Source organism: Heptranchias perlo, chromosome 14 (genome assembly GCF_035084215.1).
Source record: "Heptranchias perlo isolate sHepPer1 chromosome 14, sHepPer1.hap1, whole genome shotgun sequence".
Taxonomy (NCBI): Eukaryota; Metazoa; Chordata; class Chondrichthyes; order Hexanchiformes; family Hexanchidae; genus Heptranchias; species Heptranchias perlo.
Genome location: NC_090338.1, coordinates 58024348 through 58039952, shown reverse-complemented (window position 1 = coordinate 58039952; position 15605 = coordinate 58024348). Strand labels below are relative to the sequence as shown.

Sequence of the window (15605 nt, the reverse complement as noted above, 5' to 3'; positions counted from 1 at the left end):
TGGCCTAAAGGCATAAGCAGGCCCTCCAAGTCCTACCACCAGTTTATACACTTCTTTGGTATCCTTTGTGAAGTAGAACAAGGAGGAAGTACATGACTTGGACTTGGGTGTACAGGGCACAATTCCAAAATTTGCAGATGACACAAAACTTGAAGTGTAGTGAACAGTGAGGGAGATAGTGATAGACTTCAAGAGGACGTAGACAGGCTGGTGGAATGGGCGGACACGTGACGGATGAAATTTAACGCAGATAAGTGCGAAGTGATACATTTTGGTAGAAAGAACGAGGAGAGGCAACATAAACTAAATGGTACAATTCTAAAAGGGGTTCAGGAACAGCGAGATCTGGGGATATATTTGCACAAATCGTTGAAGGTGGCAGGGCAGGTTGAGAAAGTGGTTAAAAAAGCATATGGGATCCTGGGCTTTATAAATAGAGGCATAGAGTACAAAAACAATGAAGTCATGATGAGCCTTTATAAAACACTTGTTTGCCCGTAACTGGAGTATTGTGTCCAGTTCTGGGCACTGCACTTTAGGAAGGATGTGTAGGCCTTAGGGAGGGTGCAGAAGAGGTTTACTAGAATGATTCTGGGGATGAGGGACTTCAGTTATGTGGATAGACTAGAGAAGCTGCAGTTGTTCTCCTTAGAGCAGATTTGATAGAGGTATTCAAAATCATGAAGGAACCAGACAGAGTAGATAGAGAGAAACTGTTCCCATTGGCGGAAGGGTCAAGAACCAGAGGACATAGATTTAAGGTGATTGGCAAAAGAACCAAAGATGACATGAGGAAAACCTTTGTTACACAGTGAGTGGTTAGGATCTGGAATGAATAGCCTGAGGGGGTGGTGGAGGCAGATTCAATCATGGCTTTCAAAAGGGAATTGGATAAGTACTTGAAGGGAAAAAAATTGCAGGGCTACGAGGAAAGGGCGGGGGAGTGGGACTAGCTGGATTGCTCTTGCAGAGAGCTGGCACAGACGCGACGGGCTGAATGGCCTTCTTCCGTGCTGTAACCATTCTATGATTCTATTAGGATTATAGATAATGTCTTTATTTGCCCTCTACATACAAAGTTCCCTCTTACTTTGGTACTTATCTTGCTGGCCTGGTGTGGCTTATAGATGCTGTTTGTTTATAGTACAATGCTTCAGTGACCTTACTGTTGCTTGAGGTCTTGATTCTTCCTGCTCTGTCATAGAGTTATACAGCACGGATAGAGGCCCTTCGGCCCATCGTGTCCGCGCCGGCCATCAGCCCTGTCTACTCTAATCCCATATTCCAGCATTTGGTCCGTAGCCTTGTATGCTATGGCATTTCAAGTGCTCATCCAAATGCTTCTTGAATGTTGTGAGGGTTCCTGCCTCCACAACCCTTTCAGACAGTGAGTTCCAGACTCCAACCACCCTCTGGGTGAAAAAGTTCTTTCTTAAATCCCCTCTAAACCTCCCGCCTTTTACCTTGAATCTATGTCCCCTTGTTATAGAACCCTCAACGAAGGGAAAAAGCTCCTTAGTATCCATCCTATCTGTGCCCCTCATAATTTTGTACACCTCAATCATGTCCCCCCTCAGCCTCCTCTGCTCCAAGGAAAACAAACCCAATCTTCCCAGTCTCTCTTCATAGCTGAAGCGCTCCAGCCCTGGTAACATCCTGGTGAATCTCCTCTGCACCCTCTCCAAAGCGATCACATCCTTCCTGTAGTGTGGCGACCAGAACTGCACACAGTACTCCAGCTGTGGCCTAACCAGTGTTTTATACAGCTCCATCATAACCTCCTTGCTCTTATATTCTATGCCTCGGCTAATAAAGGCAAGTATCCCATATGCCTTCTTTACCACCTTATCTACCTGTTCCGCCGCCTTCAGGGATCTGTGAACTTGCACACCAAGATCCCTCTGACCCTCTGTCTTGCCTAGGGTCCTCCCATTCATTGTGTATTCCCTTGCCTTGTTAGTCCCTCCAAAGTGCATCACCTCGCACTTTTCCGGGTTAAATTCCATTTGCCACTGTTCCGCCCATCTGACCAACCCATCTATATCGTCCTGCAGACTGAGGCTATCCTCCTCGCTATTTACCACCCTACCAATCTTTGTATCATCAGCGAACTTACTGATCATACCTTTTACATTCATATCCAAGTCATTAATGTAGACCACAAACAGCAAGGGACCCAGCACCGATCCCTGTGGTACCCCACTGGCCACAGGCTTCCAGTCACAAAAACAACCTTCGACCATCACCCTCTGCCTTCTGCCACTAAGCCAGTTTTGTATCCAAAGTGCCACGGCACCCTGGATTCCATGGGCTTGTACCTTCTTGATCAGTCTCCTGTGGGGGACTTTATCGAAGGCCTTACTGAAATCCATGTGTACCACATCCACTGCGTTACCCTCATCCACACGCCTAGTCACCCCCTCAAAAAATTCAATCAAATTAGTCAGACATGATCTTCCCTTGACAAAGCCATGTTGACTATCCCTGATTAATCCTTGCTTCTCCAAGTGGAGACTAATTTTGTCCTTCAGAATTTTTTCCAATAATTTTCCTACCACTGATGTTAGGCTCACTGGCCTGTAGTTCCCTGGTTTTTCCCTACTCCCCTTCTTGAATAATGGTATTACATTAGCGGTTCTCCAGTCCTCTGGCACATCCCCTGTGGCCAGAGAGGTTCTGAATATATGTGTCAGAGCCCCCGCAATCTCCTCCTTTGCCTCACACAGTAGCCTGGGATACATTTCGTCCGGGCCTGGGGATTTATCCATTTTTAGGCCTGCTAAAACCGCCAATACCTCCTCCCGCTCGATGTTAATATGTTCGAGTATATCACAGTCCCCCTGTCGTATTTCTATGTCTACATCGTCCTTCTCCATAGTGAAAACAGATGCAAAAAATTCATTTAGAACCCCTCCTACATCTGCCGGCTCCACACACAGATTGCCATTTTTGTCCCTAATGGGCCCTATTTTTTCCCTAGTCATCCTCTTACCCTTAATATACTTATAAAACACCTTAGGATTTTCCTTTATTTTGCTCGCCAGTGTTACTTCATGGCCCCTCCTTGATCTCCTAATTTCTTTTTTAAGTATCCCCCTGCACTTTTTGTACTCCTCTAGGACTTCCTCCGTCTTTAGCCTTTTGTATCTGCCAAAAGCCCTCCTATTTTTCCTAATCCATTCTCGTATATCCCCTGACATCCAAGGTTCCCTGGAGTTCTTGGAACCACCCTTGACCTTTACGGGAACATGTTGCCATTGTATGGTCTCAATCTCCCTTCTGAAAGACTCCCATTGCTCCGATGCGGATTTTCCTACAAGCTGCTGATCCCAGTCCATTTTGGCCAGATCCTGCCTTATCCTATTAAAATCGGCCTTCCCCCAATTTAGAACCTTTATTTCCGGCCCCTCCCTGTCCTTTTCCGTGACCACCTTAAATCTCACCGAATTATGGTCACTGTCACCAAAGTGCTCACCTACTAGCACTTCTTCCACTTGGCCGGCCACATTCCCTAGAATTAGGTCCAGTACCGCCCCCTCTCTTGTAGGACTTTCTACATGCTGGCTCAAAAAGCTCTCCTGGATGCACGTTAAGAATTTTGTACCCTCTAAGCCTTTTACACTCTGAGTATCCCAGTTAATATTGGGGAAGTTGAAATCCCCCACTATTATTACCCTATTATTTGCACAATTTTCTGAGATTTGCCTACATATCTGTTCCTCTATCTCTCCCTGACTGTTTGGGGGCCTATAGTACACTCCCATCAAAGTGCTTGCCCCCTTTTTGTTTTTAAGCTCCACCCAGAGCTTGTTTTTAAGCTCTGGTCAAAGAACAAAACGCCTGTTATAGAAAAAAGTCTTGATTAAAGCTTGGGGGTGGGTAAGGGGGAAGAGGGGGAGGTCATAGAATCATACAGCACAGAAGGCGGCCATTTGGCCCGTTGTGTCGACTCTGAAAGAGCAATCCAGTTAGTCCCACTCCCCTATTCTTTCTCCGTAGTCCTTCAAATTTTTCCTTTTTAAGTATATATCCACTTCCTATGTGAAAGATACTATTGAATCCTCTTCCATCACTTTCAGGCAATGCATTCCAGATCATTACAACTTGCTGAGTAAAAAAAAAAATTCTCCTCATCTCCCCCTTGGCTTTTTTGCTAATTATCTTTAATCTGTGTCCTCTGGTTACCAATCCACCTGCTAGTGGAAACAGAGTAGATAGGGAGAAACTATCAAAACATCTCTATCCACTCTCCCCATAACCTCCTCTGCTGTAAGGAGAACAATCCCAGCTTCTCCAGTCTCTCCACATAACTTAAATCCCTCATTCCCGGTACCATTCTGGTAAATCTCCTCTGTACCCACTCCAAGGTCTTGGCTTCCTTTCTGAAGTATGGTGCCCAGAATTGGACTCAATACTCTAGCTGAGGTCTAACCAGTGATTTATAACGGTTTACCATCACTTCCTTGCTTTTGTACTCTATGCCTCTGTTTATAAAGTTATGAATCCCTTATGCTTTTTTAACAGCTTTGTCAATTCATCCTACCACCTTCAAAGATTTGTGTACGTGAACCCTCAGGTCTCGCTGTTGTTGCACCCCCTTTAAAATTGTACCATTTAGTTTATACTGCATTTCTTCATTTTTCATATATCCAACATCTACTGCATTACCTTTTATCAACCCTGTCTGTTATTTCATCGACGAACTCAATCAAGTTAGTCATGATTTGCCTTTAACAAATCCGTGTTGTTGTCATTTATTAACCTATGTTCTTCCAAGTGACATTTCACTTTGGGGACGATTTTCGGATGGCCGAGTAGGTGCATTGGGGGCGGGGGGGCTCCTAAAATGGCAGAATCCCGGAGTGGGTTCGGAGCCTTGTTCCAACCCGCTGACTTCCGGGTTCCCCAATGATGCGTTCGGGTGCGCGCTCAGCTCCCACGTGCGGGACTCTCACCAGCAATTAAAGCCGGCGGGATGCTACTTTACATAGTTATTTAGATAGTTTAGGTACTTGACAGACCTCATTGACTGGAGATTTTGGCAGGGGTGCAATTTTGAAGGGTCCTCAGCATGTTTCATGTGCTGTGGGAAACACTCCCTGTTACAACAGACGTGTTTCAGCCAGCAGCCAGTGGGAGATGCAAAGGATTATTTGACGTGTGGGGGAAAACCTCATTTATTGTAGCAGGGCACTCTGTCACTTCAGACAAAGTTTTGGCTGCAACACCTTTGTCTTTCCACTCAAAATTCTTAATTTATACCCTACAGTCTGCTGTGCAAACACATTTACCTACTTTGCAGACCCCCTCAAACTCACACCGTCAGGATGGGGGTGCGCCATAGCTGCATTCATCACTTCATCTGAGGATGCGCAACATCACCAGCCTTGCCAGGCACGCCATCCACCTCCACCACGTGGAGCTCCACAACACAGTGCTGCGCCACAGGCACCTGCACAACAGCAGGGAGGGCAACAACAGAGAGAGCGGCGTCGCAGAAGGCACTACCCTCGCCACAGGGTCTACAAACCAAGGCTCAGCTTCCTGGAACTCTCTGAGGAGCAGTGCATACGGAGGCTCCGAGTCAGTCGCCAGGTAGTCGCAGACATCTGCAGCCTCCTTCATGCCGAGCTGCTCCCGCTGGCCCGAGCAGCATCTTCTTACCTGTTGCTGTCAAAGTCACCACTGCCCTCAACTTCTTCGCCTCCGGATCTTTCCAGGGTGCCACCGGGTACATCGCCGGGGACTCTGTCGTCTGCACACAAGTGCACCGACAGCTTGTTTCGCAGGGCCTCGCACTATATCAACTTCCCCGTGGATGACCTCAGCCAGACGGAGAGGGCAATTGGGATTCCACGCTGTGGCTGACTTCCCACGGGTGCAGGATGTAATCGATTGCACCCATACAACAATTCGAGCACCTCCACGCGAGCCAGGACTGTTCATCAACAGGAAGGGCTATCACTCCATCAACACTCAGCTCATCTGTGACCACCACAAGAGATTCTTTCACGTGTGTGGCCACGTACCCTGGCAGCTGCCACGATTCCTTCATCCTCCGGGAGTCCAACATCCCGCCCCTCTTCCACACACCGAAGCAAGGGCTTGCTTCTCGGGGACAAGGGATACCCCCTGTGCACGTGGCTCATGACACCTCTGATGAACCCCACCACCGAGCAAAAACGTAGATATAATGACAGCCACATCGCTACCAGGTCTACAATTGAGCATGCTATAGGGCTGCTCAAGATGCGCTTTAGGTGCCTTGATTGTTCTGGGGGAGTGCTTCAGTACGCACCAGACAGAGTGGGATGCATTATAGTCGTGTGTTGTGCCCTGCACAACATGGCACAATAGAGAGGGGTGCCACTGGAGGAGGCCAGATCCACATCTGTTACCCATATTGAGGAGGAGGCAGAGGAGGAGGAGGAGGCGCCACCCACGGGCAGAAGAGCGGCTCACTTGGCTGCTCGTGAGGCCAAGGAGTCACTGTTATGTGAACAGTTCTCCTAACATCAGACAGTGTGAAGAGTCCAGTCCTGACCACCTGGACAGAGGAGCGGCCATACCAGCCCCCTCCCCCCCCCCCCCCCCCCGCCTGCACAAAATAGTCATGCAACTACACATACACCCGCTGTAGAGTGATCCAATGGGTGGCATCAAGTGTGGGTGTTCATGGTGAACCTCATGAAAGGGACTTATTACACAAGCCAGTCAAGAATGGCCAAGACGTGGCAGTAGTGGTGACAATAATAATTAATGTGCCATTAAGAAAAATGAAATATAAATTTTAAAAAATGACAAACCGTCAAACACCCTTGTGCATCCCCATTGTGCTCACAAAACCTTTGCCTTATGCTTACGAGTACTCCTACATGGTGCTTCCCCTGTGGCTGCAGCAGAGGTAGTGGCAGGTTGCTCTTGTTCATGCCCTGACCAATTATATGCTTTGGGCCTACGCCCTCTGAGTTTCGGTGCCCATGAGGGCCCCTCCAAAGACTGCTTCACCTCCAACTGCACCTGTTCAGGGGCAGACTCGACCACCTGGAGAGGAGGCAGCATTGCGGGTACTGGTTGAGAGGGGGGCAGCAGGTGAGATGTGGGGGCGCTTTGAGTGGCGTCCCCACTTCCATGACCCCTTTCACCATCATCCCTCTCCTGGGCCAGGCCCACATCACACCTACCCCACCCTGCTGGACGACAGTTTGGAGGACATGTGAAGCCTTGTAAGGCCAGTGCTAGTGTATCTGCCTGCCTGTTTAAGGCGGCAGAAAGTTGCTCACCCTGAGTCCGAAGAGCCATTGTCAGGGCCTCAGTGGACTCATTGGTGAGCCGTGCTTGAAGCTCGTGGAGGCTAGCCTTCCCTCCATCGCAGACATTCCCGCACTTACCTGCGACACTATCTCTGAGATGCCCTCACATCCCTGTGACAGTATCTTAGAGATTCCCTCCTGTACCTGTGCCACCATTCCACTCATGCAGGAGTTGGACTCCTCCATCCTCTGCGTGATTGTGGAGAATGCGCGTGCAAACCTCTTTCAGCACTTCGCAAATGTGCTGCTGCCCCTCGATCATTCTCCTTTTAAAGGATGGCCCCCAGCGTTCAGCATCTGTGTCCGGCTGAGCAGATCCTGGAGAAGAGTGGTCCCACCGACGCGGACTCTCCACAGCTGCCCCTGCCACCAGTGTCTGCTTGTGCTCATGTGTATGGTGACTCACCATGTGCGACCCCAACTAAGTGAGGACGGAGACCCACCGAGGTGTGTGTATCTGCGCTGGTGAATGGCTCGCTGAGATGTGACTGTGCCCCCTCGGAGGCTGGCAGGTCATCTGATGAATCACCCTCCGCCGTCACCGCAGTCGTTGAAGGCCCTTTAAGAGAACAGAAGGCAATGTTAAGCATGATGACAGATGTTGAAGTGCTGAAGATGGCAAGGCATGTTAACATCATTTGCTATTGTGAATGCTGAATGTTAAAGTTCTGTCACCAGCCGTTTGTCAGGTGGCAGTCTCGACATCCCCGACGGACAGGCACTCGAGGGTGCGGCTTAGTTCAAGAGCCTCCTGTTCCGCGTCCGTGAGGACAACCTGATGTTGCAGCCCCCCTCCTGTCTTCGCCCTCTCCCGTGCATTCTGGGCTCTCTTCTCCTGTAAGGGGAGAAAGTAGAGAGGCGTGAGTGAGGGATGGTGACGTGGCCAACCGCTGAATGCATTGGTTTAGGTGAGGCTGACCGTGAAAGAGATGCATCAGAGGGTGAGTATGAGACAGAGCCATGACATTGTATGAGGATTGGGTTGAGTGGTAGTGGTGGAATGAGTACTGGGGAGTAAGTGCAGGTAATTTGAGGATGAGGTTTGAGTGGGTGTGAGGAGTGATGTGATGGAGTAGTGTTGGCAGTGCAGAATGAATTGGGGGGTGAAGCGCTTCCTGCACTGGATACATGTGTGGGAGATGTTGCTGCTGCTGGTGACCTCCTCTGCCACCTCGAGCCAGGCCTTCTTGGTGGCAGAGATAGGCCACTTCCTCCCGTCCGCTGGGTAGAAAATATCCCTCCTCCTCCTCACCCCATCCAGTAGGACCTGGAGTGAGGCATTGTTAAATCTAGGAGCAGCCTTTCCCCTGGTCTGCTCCATTCTGTACTTTTGGTTGTTTGCTGCAGGAGTAGCATTGGAGGACTGCCCCTTTAAACAGGGCTCCTCCAACTGACAGCCTGTGATGCGGGTGCGCAGTCCGCCTGCTGCGCAGGTTGATGACTGGAAACCCGGAAGCCATGGTAAGTACCATCAATTTACCCGCGATTGCGTGGGGAACGGACCGATTTGACTGGGCGGGTCACCCACACGCCCAGTCGTTTCCCCCCCCCCCCCCCCCACTGCTGCCATCCACCTCCCTGGTAATATCAGGGCCTTTGTGTCAGATTATTGTCACTAGACGTTTCTCCACCATCGATGTTAGGCTGATTGGCTGGTAGTTACTTGTTTATCTCATTCCTTTTTTTTGAACAGGGGTGTAACATTTGCAACCCTCCATTCCTTTATCCAAGGAGGATTGAAAGATTGTGGCTCGAGCCTCTGCTATTTCCACCCTATTTCCCTCTAATCTAGGATGCATCCCACCTGGATTGGGTGACTTTTCTACCTTGAGCACTGTCAACCGTTTTAGTACCTTCTATTTATATCCTATCCACTTTATCTACCCCCTCCTCGTTTACTGTAACGTTGGCAGCATCCTCTTCTTTAGTGAAGACAAATGCAAAGTACTCATTTAGTGCCTCAGCCATACCCTCTGCCTCCACAAGAAGATTTCCTTTTTGGTCCTTAATCGGCCCCACCTTTCCTTTGACTATCCTTTTACTCTTTATATGTTTATAAAAGATTTTAGTGTTCCCTTTTACGCTACCTGCTAATCTTTTCTCAAATATTCTCTTTGCTCCTCTTATTTCCTATTTCAGTTTTCCTCTCCATTCTGTATTCAGCTTGATTCTCTACTGTATTATGATCCTGACATTTATCATAAACCTCCTTTTTCTGTTTCATTTTAACCTCAATTTCTTTAGTCATCCAGGGAGCTCTAGCTTTGGATGCCCTTCCTTTTCTCCTCATAGGAATATGTCTAGTTTGTAACCAAACTATCTCCTCTTTGAAGGCCTCCCATTGCTCATTTACTGTTTACCTGCCAATCTTTGTTTCCAATCCTCCTGGGCCAGATCCCTTTTCAACTCACTGAAATTAGCCCTCTTCCAGTTGAGTATTTTCACCTTTGATTGTTCATTGTCCTTTTCCATAACGTCTCTAAACCTAATATTGTGATCACTGTTTCCCAAATGCTCTCACACTGAAACATGCACCACTTGCCCCACTTCATTCCCCAAAACTAGATCCAATACTGCTTTCTTCCTTGTTGGGCTGGAAACATGCTGATCAAGAAAGTTCTCTTGTACACATTTCATGAATTCCTCCCCCTCTTTGCTCTTGCCACTTTTTTTCCCAGTCTATATTAGGATAATTGAATTCCCCATTATCACTACTCTATTGTTCCTGCATCTTTCTGAAACATGTCTGCAAATTTGATCCTCTATCCCCTTCCCACTATTTGATGGCCTATAGTATACACTCAGCAGTGTAACAGCTCCTTAACTCTAACCAAATGGATTCTGACAGTGGAAAGCATGAATTTCTGAAGGAGGCACTGTCGTTGAGTATTTTTTCGTAGCTCAATCATAGCAATATTCTGATTAACTGTGGAGAGAAAGAAAGCTAACATTTCTTCACATGTTCTGGATTTTATTTTTGAAAATGGGCATGGTAGAGACAGTCCATACCGCTGGCTACGTGCCCCATGTTTGGACACTAATTTATCACCTTAATAAATTTGATAAAAGTCTGGAGTTGAGTTTCTTTTGACACTGAAAACTATATTTCTGCTATGGGCACATGTCCCATAAACATTTTTTTTAAAAATACAGTATTAAAGAATTCATCAGCACCTGTAAGTGGTAAAAGTTCTTACTCTAATGTGGCAGTGCTTGCTGCTTTCACTTGCATTGCACTGAGTTTACTTTGAGCAACGAAAAAAAATTGGCCATATGATTACACCCAAGTGTATTGATTTGATATCCATTTAGATTTGTCAATGAGGAAATGTATGAGTGCTTTTGCAGGAATAATTCTAAAAGCATCTTTGCTGTGTTCTGTGCCTCAGAGTGATTGCATGGGCTTGTCTTAAACTTTCGTCTGATTTTTTTGTTTACCTTTTTACTTCCCCTTAGGTTGAAACCTAAGGAATTTACTGCTGCGGAAGATGATGAACAGGGCTTTGGATTTTTTGAAGAAGATGTCATCTAACAATATTGGCACGGTGGTCTCCTTGTCAGTGAATGTCAGTGTGGAGGCCTGTTGGCCCATGCTCATGTTTGGATCTGCATACTTTTCAACAAAACACTTCTACTGAAACAACAGCCCATAATTCTGAGCTCTAGGGCCCATTGTGTTTTGTTTTCAATTTTTAAGTTCATGCAAATGGCTGAAGGGATTGAAAGTAAAAGATCTAGGTTTAGAGCAGTAAGTGGTGCATTTCATCATTTATTTAGCCACGGTCATGCCTACCTGGCTCAGTACATTAGTAACTGAATTGAGAAACTTGTGCCCCTGTCTCTTACTGCCATTTGTTTCTGAAGCTCGGCAGTTAAATTGGTAGATCCTTTGGGGAACGATGTGAACCTTTGATGCAGATGAACAATTGCAAATAGTTGCCATATAACTAGTTTGGTAGCCTTTGAATTGCAGCCTAGGTGAGATGACAAACTCTGTCTGATACATTGCTTGTAAATTATTGCACCAATGTCCAGTAATCTTACGCAGTTTTGGAACTGATTGTTGTTCTTTCACTACCACAGTTAACTGACCTAACATTGACAGCTTTTTAAGGTCTCTCTGCAAAATGAATTCTAACCGGCTGCTCTAGGAGGCACTTAACTTAATTGTGGTTGAGATGCGGACTTTTTAATACATGGGACTGAGCCTGAATACCTCTTCTTCCACTTATTCAGAAATTGCTAATGCAGATGATATGTATATGGTTGCAGCATAAATTCTGCTCAAGAAATCTGATTGTGTCCCATGCCTGTGTCATTGCTGTATTTAATTTTTGAATGACCATTCTGGTCTGGGTGTGACTGGTAATCAGCATATCACACAAATAATAATTGTATCTAAAACTTTATGGAACCTTTATGAACTGATAAGCCCATGTGTTTAAAAAAGATGTTTTTATTAGTAACTATTTATTTAGATTTAAGATATAATGGGAAAGGGTTCAGTGAAGCATCTTGTAAGGACGCACATGGGGATTATATGGAAAAGGCAATATCTGGCAATTAATGTAACATTTAACAGAGATAATTTCTGACGTTTGTCGCTAATTCCTAACTGTTTGAACTTATATTTTAAATAGGCTGTTTTATTGTGGGAGGAAACCAAGGCTGCAGTTCAAAACCTGTTTTTACCTTGTTTGTCAATAAATTAGGTTCACTTTGAAGTCCCTCCAAGATTTCCCCCCCCCACCCCAGCAATCCTTTAAATTGCAAGTTACCCCAAAGTCAGACTGGGTGCTGCTTACATTTCCAGACTCTAACGTTCTTAGATTTTTCAGAGTGGGTGACTTATATTGGGCAAATGGGGAGAAGCCTTGAGGTTAATACATCTGCAATGAATGTTAATGTTTAGAATGCCATAAAACAAAAGTATGTTTGGTGTGTTCCGGCGCTATATTTTGTGGTGTAGTCTCGTGATTTTTTTTTTAAAAAGAACTTGGCCTATATTGGGCAACAGAAGGGAAACAGCTTTAATTGTCAGTGTGACCGAAAACAACTGTACTGAACTGAACTGTGTGCAGACCTCATTCAAGGATGGACCCAGGAGCTCAGCGCACTCTTCCGCATCTCTGTAATTTGGGAGTCTGTTTTAAATATTTTGTCTTTTTTCTTTTGCTTCATCTGCATATTTAGTTAGATCTCACAAGATTTGTTGAAAAATCTGTGACCCTTGACAATTTTTGTACTTTTACTCTCCTCGTGCATAATAAATGTAGAATTAGTTTCCCTATCAAAGTGTCGGTCTGCTTTTAATCTTGAATTTGCTTCAAATTTTAATATTTGAACATTAGCAGTGCTCCAGACTTCCCCTGTCTGTCATATCGTGCATAGAATTTTCAATTATTTCAGAATTGTGTTGAACTTGAGGATATTGCAGGCTTCAAATGGCTTAACTTCTCCATTATCTAGTTCCCAGCATGAGTGGCTAGGTTTAGTACATTACGTGGTAATAATCTGTACAGCTGAGGAGTGTATCTTGTATCCACAGTGTCAGCCGTGGCTCATTGGTAGCACTCGCCTCTGCATTAAGAGGTTGTGGGTTCAAGTCCCACTCCAGAGACTCGAGCACAAAATCTAGGCTGACGCTCCAGTGCAGTACTGAGGGAGTGCTGCACTGTCGCAGGTGCCGTCTTTCAGATGAGACGTTAAACCGAGGCCCCGTCTGCTCCCTCAGGTGGATGTAAAAGATCCCATGGCATTATTTCGAAGAAGAGCAGTGGAGTCCTGGCCAATATCACTAAAACAGATTATCTGGTCAATATTTCATTGCTGTTTGTGGGACCTTTCTGTGCACAAATTGGCTGCCACATTTCCTACATTACAACAGGGACTATACTTCAGAAAGTGCTTCATTGGCTGTAAAGCATTTTGTGACATTTTGAGGTCATGAAAGGTGCTATATGAATGCAACTCTTTCTTTATATCAGCTGTGACAGTGGTGAGGGTGCTGCAGTTGACTTCAGTGTCTCTCATGGAGGACGTTTCGGCTGCTGTTAACCATCCAGTGCTCCCTCTTAGAAAGTGTGTGTGTGTAGATGGCTCATACGGTTAAGATTGAGATAGGCTGTACTGATTCCCTCCCCTCACACCACCCCTGGCTTCGCATTGCACTCCCAAGGTCAAACAACCTGCAGGCGAGCACCATAGTATCATAGTAGGTACAGCACAGGAGGTGGCCATTGGGCCCATCGTATCTGTGCTGGCTCTTTGAAAGAGCTATCCAATTAGTCTCATTCCCCTGCTCTTTCCCCATAGCCCTGCAAATTTTTTCCTTTCAAATATTTATCCAATTCCCCTTTGGAAGTTACTATTGAATCTGCTTCCTTTTCAGATCATTACAACTAGTTGCGTTTTAAAAAAATGTTGCCTCATGTTCCTCATGTTGCCTCTGGCTCTTTTGCCGATCATCTTCAATCTACATCCTCTGGTTACCGACCCTTCTGCCGCTGGAAACAGTTTCTCGTTATTTACTCTCTCAAAACCGTTAATGATTTTGAACACCTCTACCAAATCTCCCCTTAACCTTCTCTGTTCTAAGAACAACCCCAGCTTTTCCCGTCTCTCCACATAACTGAAGTCCCTCATCCCTGGTACCATTCTAGTAAATCTCTTCTGCACCCTCTCTAAGGCCTTCACATCCTTCCTAAAGTGTGGTGCCCAGAATTGAACACAACACTCCAGCTGCGGCCTAACCAGTGTTTTATAAAGGTTTAGCATAACTTCCTTGCTTTTGTACGCTCTGCCTCTATTAATAAAGCCCAGAATCCCATATACTGTTAAATTGCCATCAGAACATTGAGTTATCTTCGGGATAGGAGGAGAAATGTTTTAGGAGAGGAAATTTTCCACTTGCATAAACTGAAGATTGAATATTGGTCCATCTTGGTCTGTACACGAATCACTGCAATGACAATAAGAGCAGTTTTAGAGCCCAGTAGCAAATTTTGCATTTAGTGATTATTCAAGTGATGAATAAACTAATCGTGAAGAGTGAATAAAATTTGTGCGACAAGATTTTTAGTGATAGTTAAGGAGCTATTTCCACTGTTAAATTCCCTGATTTTTTTTTGGGTGTTGAATCATTAAAAGCCAATTTATCATTTATTTCTCTCAAAAAAAAAAAAATCTGATCCAGAGATGCATGCACATTGTACTTGTAATGGCAGGATGCACACTAAAGAGCTTGATAATGATTATAATAATTTCCATCAATAAAATAGATAGGCTGCATATAGTGATTGCGATATGTCATAGCACATATTGAAAAATGACAATTTAGCATCAAGCATTTCATATTTTCAGTCAGACTTTAAAAAAAAACATTTGTTCTTGATGCTATTTTAAACATTAATTTTAACAGTATTCAGATACGTGACAGTATTTTGTGATCATGGAAATTTCTGTTACATTACTTTTGGTATTGCCATTGAGGTTATAGAAATGGTGTCTGAACTGTAATTGTGGTCTGTCATTTAGCTTAACTGTGCCTTGTTTATCGTTTGTTGAGGTTTGCCGACTGAAATAAATGATTTTCACTGATTTCTCAATTTACCCTGGTATTTCAGGCTCTAATTTTTCCCTCTAATTTTTCTTCCAGTTTTAGTTGTTAAAAATAAAAAAACACTTGGAAAAACCTGGGATTATAAATTGGCAATAAAAACTGACTTTAAAGGTTCTTAATGATAACTCACAGCTAAATGATAAAAGTGGGGAGGAGAGAAAAAAAAGACAAAAAAAACACACTTCCTGTAGATGGTATGGAAGCCTCACATGTAAATGAGCTTTCATGAGTGTTTTCAGTGAGATAGGGTGGTTCGGTGGTGATGGTGCCTCTGGCGTGGTATTGGCAGCATAGAGCATAGCACTTCAATAGATTGTAGGCGCTTTTGCCTATAATGTTGTGCCTTCTCCCTCAGTAGTGGAACATCATTACAATCCAGCACCGTCACAAGTGAGGAAGATCAAAATGCACTACTTATTTTGTGTGGTGTTCATTTGCCTACATAACAGCAACTATACCTCAAACTAAAATACAGTGGGTTTGAAGTGTTTTCGGAAGTGATCGGGTGCTATATCAATGCAGGTTCTTAAATCTCATGGATTAAATATTGTACTAAATTTATCTGTCACTCTGATTCTGTGCCCTTTAGTCTTGTGTATCTGAAAGTATTGTTTCAGGTGTACCTTATCCTGATAAATACCTTCCAAACCTCTATAAGGTCACCTTTCCAA

At 45.0% G+C, this 15605-nt stretch overlaps 1 protein-coding gene across 1 annotated transcript in view; it reads left to right on the top strand.

Moving 5' to 3' along the window:
* Positions 1-14924, top strand: part of LOC137332551 (zinc finger protein 346-like) — a 34808-nt gene extending 19884 nt beyond the window's left edge. The window contains exon 7 of the mRNA XM_067996463.1: positions 10770-14924. Coding sequence (XP_067852564.1) covers positions 10770-10845 — 76 coding nt within the window. The 3' untranslated portion in view covers positions 10846-14924. The remainder of the gene's footprint in view (positions 1-10769) is intronic.
* Positions 14925-15605: the final 681 nt, after the last annotated feature.